General features: G+C 42.3%; 1 protein-coding gene across 1 annotated transcript; it reads left to right on the forward strand.

The window, feature by feature from the left end:
* Window positions 1–2,199: 2,199 nt before the first annotated feature.
* LOC116370999 (lipopolysaccharide-induced tumor necrosis factor-alpha factor homolog) lies at window positions 2,200–10,400 on the forward strand. The gene is made up of 5 exons (XM_031819933.1): window positions 2,200–2,702; window positions 2,985–3,080; window positions 6,210–6,399; window positions 6,692–6,793; window positions 9,987–10,400. Exons 1-5 carry the CDS (start codon window positions 2,567–2,569, stop codon window positions 9,991–9,993), a joined length of 531 nt encoding a protein of 176 aa, XP_031675793.1. The 5' UTR covers window positions 2,200–2,566; the 3' UTR covers window positions 9,994–10,400.
* Window positions 10,401–10,864: the final 464 nt, after the last annotated feature.

A 10,864-nucleotide genomic window follows, 5' to 3' on the forward strand; every position in this document is an offset into this window, starting at 1 on the left:
CTGTTACTACTACTACCCTCTATAACAGGTAAGACACTGTTACTACTACTACTACTACCCTCTATAACAGGTTAGACTCTGTTACTACTACTACTACCCTGTATAACAGGTTAGACTCTGTTACTACTACTACTACTACCCTCTATAACAGGTAAGACACTGTTACTACTACTACTACCCTCTATAACAGGTTAGACTCTGTTACTACTACTACTACCCTCTATAACAGGTAAGACTCTGTTACTACTACTACTACTACTACTACTACTACCTCTATAACAGGTAAGACACTGTTACTACTACTACCCTCTATAACAGGTAAGACACTGTTACTACTACTACTACTACCCTCTATAACAGGTTAGACTCTGTTACTACTACTACTACCCTGTATAACAGGTTAGACTCTGTTACTACTACTACTACTACCCTCTATAACAGGTAGACACTGTTACTACTACTACTACCCTCTATAACAGGTTAGACTCTGTTACTACTACTACTACCCTCTATAACAGGTAAGACTCTGTTACTACTACTACTACTACCCTCTATAACAGGTAAGACTCTGTTACTACTACTACTACTACCCTCTATAACAGGTAAGACTGTTACTACTACTACTACTACCCTCTATAACAGGTAAGACACTGTTACTACTACTACCCTCTATAACAGGTTAGACTCTGTTACTACTACTACTACTACTACCCTCTATAACAGGTAAGACTCTGTTACTACTACTACTACTACCCTCTATAACAGGTAAGACACTGTTACTACTACTACCCTCTATAACAGGTAAGACTCTGTTACTACTACTACTACTACTACCCTCTATAACAGGTTAGACTCTGTTACTACTACTACCCTCCAGAACAGGTTAGACTCTGTTACTACTACTACTACCCTCTATAACAGGTTAGACTCTGTTACTACTACTACTACTACCCTCTATAACAGGTAAGACACTGTTACTACTACTACTACTACCCTCTATAACAGGTTAGACACTGTTACTACTACTACTACTACCCTCTATAACAGGTAAGACTCTGTTACTACTAATACTACTACCCTCTATAACAGGTAAGACACTGTTACTACTACTACTACTACCCTCTATAACAGGTTAGACACTGTTACTACTACTACTACCCTCTATAACAGGTTAGACTCTGTTACTACTACTACTACTACTACCCTCTATAACAGGTTAGACACTGTTACTACTACTACTACTACCCTCTATAACAGGTTAGACTCTGTTACTACTACTACTACTACCCTCTATAACAGGTTAGACTCTGTTACTACTACTACCCTCTATAACAGGTTAGACTCTGTTACTACTACTACTACTACTACCCTCTATAACAGGTTAGACTCTGTTACTACTACTACTACTACCCTCTATAACAGGTAAGACTCTGTTACTACTACTACTACTACTACCCTCTATAACAGGTTAGACTCTGTTACTACTACTACCCTCTATAACAGGTTAGACTCTGTTACTACTACTACTACTACCCTCTATAACAGGTAAGACTCTGTTACTACTACTACTACTACTACCCTCTATAAACAGGTTAGACTCTGTTACTACTACTACCCTCTATAACAGGTTAGACTCTGTTACTACTACTACTACCCTCTATAACAGGTTAGACTCTGTTACTACTACTACTACTACCCTCTATAACAGGTAAGACACTGTTACTACTACTACTACTACCCTCTATAACAGGTTAGACACTGTTACTACTACTACTACTACCCTCTATAACAGGTAAGACACTTTTACTACTACTACTACTACCCTCTATAACAGGTTAGACACTGTTACTACTACTACTACCCCTCTATAACAGGTTAGACTCTGTTACTACTACTACTACTACCCTCTATAACAGGTTAGACTCTGTTACTACTACTACTACTACCCTCTATAACAGGTTAGACTCTGTTACTACTACTACTACTACCCTCTATAACAGGTTAGACACTGTTACTACTACTACTACTACCCTCTATAACAGGTTAGACTCTGTTACTACTACTACTACTACCCTCTATAACAGGTTAGACACTGTTACTACTACTACTACTACCCTCTATAACAGGTTAGACACTGTTACTACTACTACTACTACCCTCTATAACAGGTTAGACTCTGTTACTACTACTACCCTCTATAACAGGTTTGACTCTGTTACTACTACTACTACCCTCTATAACAGGTTAGACTCTGTTACTACTACTACCCTCTATAACAGGTTTGGCACTGTTTCTACTCTCTAACAAGTTGAGTAATGTAACAGACAGACAGACACAGGCATACACAGACAGACAGACAGACACAGACAGACAGACAGACAGACAGACAGACAGACAGACAGACAGACAGACAGACAGACAGACAGACAGACAGACAGTTGCATCTGTACTAGGACCCCTTGTCTAATGCTTCTCCATCTAACTCTAGTTCTCGTGAGACTGATTCTGATTGGAGCGTGGTTCAGCTGCTTCCTGTCAGTGGCACCTACTTCCTGTTGTCTTCCTGATGGACCCCCCGTCGTACAACGCTCAGTCCGAGGCCCCCCGCTATCCCCCCGCTCCCACCGCCATAGTAACCATCCCCTCCCTTCCTCCCCACCAACCAACACCAACCACACCCCCACCCACTTACGGAGAAGCAGGTAGGTGTGTGTCTGTGTGTGTGTGTCTGTGTGTGTGTGTGTGTGTGTGTCTGTCTGTCTGTCTGTCTGTCTGTCTGTCTGTCTGTCTGTCTGTCTGTCTGTCTGTCTGTCTGTCTGTCTGTCTGTCTGTCTGTCTGTGTGTGTGTGTGTGTGTGTGTGTGTGTGTGTGTGTGTGTGTGTGTGTGTGTGTGTGTGTGTGTGTGTGTGTGTGTGTGCGTGTGTGCGTGTGTGCATTTGCATGCGTGTGTTTGTGTTCTCCTCTCTGATTGGTTGTCTCTGTAGTCACCATGCAGACGGACCCGTTTCCTGTCCTGACTCCGCCCACCAGGCAGTCACTACCCAGTCAGGCTGGCTTCTTCCTCTACCAATCAACACAAAGTAACTACCTATCAGAACCAGAGCCATTTAGAAAGTTGTGAAATATAATTAGCTCTGATCACAACTCTCTATAGACACGGTTCTGATCAGAACTCTCTATAGACATGGTTCTTATCAGAACTCTCTATAGACATGGTTCTTATCAGAACTCTCTATAGACATGGTTCTGATCAGAACTCTCTATAGACACGGTTCTGATCAGAACTCTCTATAGACACGGTTCTATAGATATGGTTCTGATCAGAACTCTCTATAGACATGGTTCTGATCAGAACTCTCTATAGACATTGTTCTGATCACAACTCTCTATAGACATGGTTCTGATCAGAACTCTCTATAGACACGGTTCTATAGACATGGTTCTGATCAGAACTCTCTATAGACATGGTTCTGATCAGAACTCTCTATAGACATGGTTCTGATCACAACTCTCTATAGACATGGTTCTGATCACAACTCTCTATAGACACAGTTCTGATCAGAACTCTCTATAGACATGGTTCTTACCAGAACTCTCTATAGACACGGTTCTGATCAGAACTCTCTATAGACATGGTTCTGATCAGAACTCTCTATCGACATGGTTCTGATCAGAACTCTCTATCGACATGGTTCTGATCACAACTCTCTATAGACACGGTTCTGATCACAACTTTCTATCGACATGGTTCTGATCACAACTCTCTATAGACACGGTTCTGATCAGAACTCTCTATAGACGTGGTTCTGATCAGAACTCTCTATAGACATGGTTCTTATCAGAACTCTCTATAGACATGGTTCGATAGACATTGTTCTGATCAGAACTCTCTATAAATGTGGTTCTGATCAGAACTCTCTATAAATGTGGTTCTTTCGACATGGATCTATAGACATGGTTCTGATCAAAACTCTCTATAGACATGGTTCTGATCACATCTCTCTATAAACATGGTTCTATAGACATGGTTCTGATCACATCTCTCTATAGACATGGTTCTATAGACATGGTTCTGATCCCAACTCTCTACAGACATGGTTCTGATCACAACTCTCTATAGACATGGTTCTGATCACAACTTTCTATAGACATGGTTCTATAGACATGGTTCTGATAACATCTCTCTATAAACATGGTTCTATAGACATGGTTCTGATCACAACTCTCTATAGACATGGTTCTATAGACATGGCTCTGATCACAACTCTCTATAGATATGGTTCTGATCACAACTCTCTATAGACATGGTTCTGATCACAACTCTCTATAGACATTGTTCTGATCACAACTCTCTATAGACATGGTTCTATAGACATTGTTCTGATCAGAACTCTCTATAGACATGGTTCTATAGACATGGTTCTGATCAAAACTCTCTATAGACATGGTTCTGATCAGAACTCTCTATCGACATGGTTCTGATCAGAACTCTCTATAGACATGGTTCTGATCACAACTCTCTATAGACATGGTTCTGATCACAACTCTCTATAGACATGGTTCTGATCACAACTCTCTATAGACATGGTTCTATAGACATGGTTCTGATCACAACTCTCTATAGACATGGTTCTGATCACATCTCTCTATAGACATGGTTATATAGACATGATTCTGATCACAACTCTCTATAGACATGGCTCTATAGACATGGTTCTGATCACCTCTCGATAAACATGGTTCTATAGACATGGTTCTGATCACAACTCTCTATAGACATGGTTCTATAGACATGGTTCTGATCACAACTCTCGATAGACATGGCTCTATAGACATGGTTCTGATCACAACTCTCTATAGACATGGTTCTGATCACAACTCTCTATAGACACGGTTCTGATCACAACTCTCTATAGACATGGTTCTATAGACATGGTTCTGATCACAACTCTCTATAGACATGGTTCTATAGACATGGTTCTGATCACAACTCTCTATAGACATGGTTCTGATCACAACTCTCTATAGACATGGTTCTATAGACATGGTTCTATAGACATGGTTCTGATCACAACTCTCTATAGACATGGTTCTGATCACAACACTCTATAGACATGGTTCTATAGACATGGTTCTGATCACAACTCTCTATAGACATGGTTCTATAGACATGGTTCTATAGACATGGTTCTGATCACAACTCTCTATAGACATGGTTCTGATCACAACTCTCTATAGACATGGTTCTATAGACATGGTTCTATAGACATGGTTCTGATCACAACACTCTATAGACATGGTTCTGATCACAACTCTCTATAGACATGGTTCTATAGACATGGTTCTATAGACATGGTTCTGATCACAACACTCTATAGACATGGTTCTATAGACATGGTTCTATAGACATGGTTCTGATCACAACTCTCTATAGACATGGTTCTATAGACATGGTTCTGATCACAACTCTCTATAGACATGGTTCTATAGACGTGGTTCTGATCACAACTCTCTATAGACATGGTTCTATAGACATGGTTCTATAGACATGGTTCTGATCACAACACTCTATAGACATGGTTCTATAGACATGGTTATATAGACATGGTTCTGATCACAACTCTCTATAGACATGGTTCTATAGACATGGTTCTGATCACAACTCTCTATAGACATGGTTCTATAGACATGGTTCTGATCACAACTCTCTATAGACATGGTTCTGATCACAACTCTCTATAGACATGGTTCTATAGACATGGTTCTATAGACATGGTTCTGATCACAACTCTCTATAGACATGGTTCTGATCACAACACTCTATAGACATGGTTCTATAGACATGGTTCTGATCACAACTCTCTATAGACATGGTTCTATAGACATGGTTCTATAGACATGGTTCTGATCACAACTCTCTATAGACATGGTTCTGATCACAACTCTCTATAGACATGGTTCTATAGACATGGTTCTATAGACATGGTTCTGATCACAACACTCTATAGACATGGTTCTGATCACAACTCTCTATAGACATGGTTCTATAGACATGGTTCTATAGACATGGTTCTGATCACAACACTCTATAGACATGGTTCTATAGACATGGTTCTATAGACATGGTTCTGATCACAACTCTCTATAGACATGGTTCTATAGACATGGTTCTATAGACATGGTTCTGATCACAACTCTCTCTCTGTCAGCTGTCAACATGGAGACAGTGCAGCAGCATTCCCCGACGGTGGTGATCATCCAATCAGAGGCTGTGGGTCCGATGGGCGACGCCCCCTGTTTGACACAGTGTTCTAACTGTCATCAGCGCGTCACGACGGTCGTCACCAACAGGCCTGGCGTGGCTGCGTGGGCCATGTGTGGCCTGCTGACACTCATGGGGTAACACAGACACACACCTGGCATGGCTGCATGGGCCATGTGTGGCCTGGTTAATGCTCACTACAACATTGATATTGGCCCTCTGATGCCTCCTTCTGAGCAATAACCGTATGTGTGTGTGTGTGTGTGTGTGTGTGTGTGTGTGTGTGTGTGTGTGTGTGTGTGTGTGTGTGTGTGTGTGTGTGTGTGTGTGTGTGTGTGTATGTGTGTGTGTGTGTGTGTGTGTATGTGTGTGTGTGTGTGTACGTGTGTGTACGTGTGTGTGCGTGTGTGTGTGTGTGTGCGTGTACAGGTTCATCTGCGGATGCTGTCTGATCCCGTTCCTGGTCGCAGGGTTCCAGGACGCTCATCACTCCTGCCCGCTCTGCCACGCCCACCTCCACATACACACCAGGTGACATCATCACTACAAGACGTGACATCATCACTACATGACATGATTTGTATTTGTATTTATTATGGATCCCCATTAGTTCCTGCCAAGGCAGCAGCTACTCTTCCTGGGGTTTATTATGGATCCCCATTCGTTCCTGCCAAGGCAGCAGCTACTCTTCCTGGGGTTTATTATGGATCCCCATTCGTTCCTGCCAAGGCAGCAGCTACTCTTCCTGGGGTTTATTATGGATCCCCATTAGTTCCTGCCAAGGCAGCAGATACTCTTCCTGGGATTTATTATGGATCCCCATTAGTTCCTGCCAAGCCAGCAGCTACTCTTCCTGGGGTTTATTATGGATCCCCATTAGTTCCTGCCAAGGTAGCAGCTACTCTTCCTGGGGTTTATTATGGATCCCCATTAGTTCCTGCCAAGCCAGCAGCTACTCTTCCTGGGGTTTATTATGGATCCCCATTAGTTCCTGCCAAATCAGCAGATACTCTTCCTGGGGTTTATTATGGATCCCCATTAGTTCCTGCCAAGCCAGCAGCTACTCTTCCTGAGGTTTATTATGGATCCCCATTAGTTCCTGCCAAGGCAGCAGCTACTCTTCCTGGGGTTTATTATGGATCCCCATTAGTTCCTGCCAAGGCAGCAGCTACTCTTCCTGGGGTTTATTATGGATCCCCATTAGTTCCTGCCAAGTCAGCAGCTACTCTTCCTGGGGTTTATTATGGATCCCCATTAGTTCCTGCCAAGCCAGCAGCTACTCTTCCTGGGGTTTATTATGGATCCCCATTAGTTCCTGCCAAGCCAGCAGCTACTCTTCCTGGGGTTTATTATGGATCCCCATTAGTTCCTGCCAAGCCAGCAGCTACTCTTCCTGGGGTTTATTATGGATCCCCATTAGTTCCTGCCAAGCCAGCAGCTACTCTTCCTGGGGTTTATTATGGATCCCCATTAGTTCCTGCCAAGCCAGCAGCTACTCTTCCTGGGGTTTATTATGGATCCCCATTAGTTCCTGCCAAGTCAGCAGCTACTCTTCCTGGGGTTTAATATGGATCCCCATTAGTTCCTGCCAAGCCAGCAGCTACTCTTCCTGGGGTTTATTATGGATCCCCATTAGTTCCTGCCAAGTCAGCAGCTACTCTTCCTGGGGTCCAGTGAAATTAAATCAGTGATAAAATGTTTAAAATGTGACAATATTATTCCGATTTCAGATTTCAATACACACTAGGTATGTGCCCTCAGGCCCCTTCTCCACTACCACGTACTGTATCTACAACACAAAATCCATGTGTACGTGTGTGTATAGTGCATATGTCACCTTGTGTCTGTATGTCTGTGTCTGTGCCTATGTTTGTGTTGTAGATGTTTGTCACAGTCCATCAGGTGCATTTTTATCTGGTTTTTTATCTGATTCTATTGTGATGTGGAATAGAGTTCCATGTAGTCATGGAACTGTGCCCCTCCCATAGTCTGTTTTGGACTTGGGGGACTGTGAAGAGACCTCTGGTGGCATGTCTTGTGGAGTATGAATGGGTGTCTGACCTGTGTGCTAGTAGTTTAGACAGACACCTTGTGGCACATTCAATATGTTAATACCTCTCACAAATACAAGTAATGATGAAGTCAACCTCCACTTTGATCCAGCCCCCATAATATTAATGTTAGCTCTCTGTGTACGTCCACGGGCCAGCCGTGCTGCCCTGTTCTGAGCCAATTCAAAAGTCCCTCTTTGTGGCACCTGACCACACGACTGAACAGTAGTCCAGGTGTGACAAAGGGCCTGCCTTGCTGATAGTGCTGTTAACATCTTGAAGCTAGGGGGCACTATTTTTACTTTTGGAAAAATAACATTCCCAAAGTAAAACTGAAACTAACTGCAGCTCTTTGTTAAGTGTTTGTTAAGTGTTGCAGTCATTTCAGTCGCTGTAGTAGCTGGCGTGTATAGTGTTGAGTCATCCGCATACATAGACACTCAGGCTTTACTTAAAGCCGGTGGCATGTAGTTAGTAAAGATTGAAAAAAGTAAGGGTCCTAGACAGCTGCCCTGGGGAATGCTTGATTCTACCTGGATTATGTTGGGTTGGCTTCCATTAAAGAACACCCTCTGTGTTCTTTTAGACAGGAAACTCTTTATTCACAATAAAGCAGGGGGTGTAAAGCCACAACGCTTACGTTTTTCCATCAGCAGACTATGATTGATAATGTCAAATGCTGCACTGAAGTCTAATGAAACATCTACCACAATATTTTTTTTTTTCTCTCAGCCAATCATCATTTGTGTAAGTGGTGTGCTTGTTGAAAGTCCTTCCCTATAAGCGTGCTGAAAGACTTCATTTGTTTACTGTTAATTAGCATTGTATCTGGTCAAACACTTTAGAGCAGATTTCTGCAGCAATAGTTTTAAGATGTGATCAATACATGTTGATGATTTAATTCCTGTGCTGTTTGTAACGACCCTGGTAGGTTGACTGATAACCTGAACCAGGTTGTAGGCACTGGTTACAGTCGTAAAGATTAGGTTGATGATTTAATTCCTGTGCTGTTTGTAACGACCCTGGTAGGTTGACTGATAACCTGAACCAGGTTGTAGGCACTGGTTACAGTCGTAAAGATTAGGTTGATGATGTCATTCCTGTGCTGTTTGTAACTACCCTGGTAGGTTGACTGAAAACCTGAACCAGGTTGCAGGCACAGCTTTTTCTTGACTGGGCAGCTTGATGAAAGCCAGTCAATATTTAAATCACCCAGAAAATGTACCTCTCTTTTGATATCACATACATTATCAAGCATTTCACACACGTTATCCAGATACTGACTGTTAACACTTGGTGGTCTATAGCAGCTTCCCACCGGAATGGGCTTTAGGTGAGGCAGATGAACCTGTAGCCATATGACTTCAACAGTATTTAACATGAGATCCTCTCTAATCTTTACAGTAAAGTGGTTCTAAATATAAACAGAAACACCTCCACCTTTGGCATTTCTGTCTTTTCAGTAGATGTGATAACCATGTATTGCTACCACTGTATCATCAAAGGTATTATCTAAGTGAGTTTCAGAGATGGTCAGAATATGAATGTCATCTGTTCCTAGCAAGTTATTGACTTCATGAACCTTGTTTCTTAAGCAACATATGTTAACATGGTCTATTTTCAGCACTTTTCTGGGATGCTTGCTTGTTTTCATTGTTTTCTCATCGCCACAGGATGTGACATCATCACTACATGCCATGACATCCTCACTACAGGACGTGACATCATCACTACATGGCGTGATATCATCACTACAGGATGTGACATCATCACTACAGGACATGACATCCTCACTACAGGACGTGACATCATCACCACAAGAAGAGAAGGACTGGTGACATCAGAAGCCCTAGTCAGAGTGTCCTCTCAGGGCTTTAAACCACTGGACTGGTGTAGACTGGGTTAGGGGATAGAGAGGTTACAGAGGTTAGGGTTCAGAGGAGGGAATGAGAACATGGCTGTTGGGTTGAAGCTGTATTAAATGTCACTGTATTCAATATATTAACTATATCATTTATCATATTGCACACGGTATTAACTACATTATTTATTTATTAAACAGTGTATGAATCATATTGTATGTTATATTTCATATGGTATTAAATAAATTATATTTGATATATTGTGTATTGTAAACTGGGTGGTTCGAGCCCTGAATGCTGATTGGCTGACAGCCATGGGATATCAGACCGGATACCACGGGTATGACAAAACATATATTTTTAGTGCTCTAATTACGTTGGTAACCAGTTTGTAATAGCAAAAGGCACCTGGGGGTTTGTGGTCAATATATCACGGCTAAGGGTTGTATCGAGGCACTCTGCGTTGCGTCGTGTTATATGCCCTTAGCCATGGTATATTGAGCATATACCACACCCCCTCCTATACCACACCCCTCCTATACCACACCCCCTCCTATACCACACCCCCTCCTATACCACACCCCCTCCTATATCACACCCCCTCCTATACCACACTCCCTCCTATACCACACCCGCTTCTATACCACACCCCCGCCTATACCACACCCCCTCCTATACCACACCGCCCC

The sequence above is a fragment of the Oncorhynchus kisutch genome, unplaced genomic scaffold (assembly GCF_002021735.2).
Source record: "Oncorhynchus kisutch isolate 150728-3 unplaced genomic scaffold, Okis_V2 scaffold2890, whole genome shotgun sequence".
NCBI lineage: Eukaryota > Metazoa > Chordata > Actinopteri > Salmoniformes > Salmonidae > Oncorhynchus > Oncorhynchus kisutch.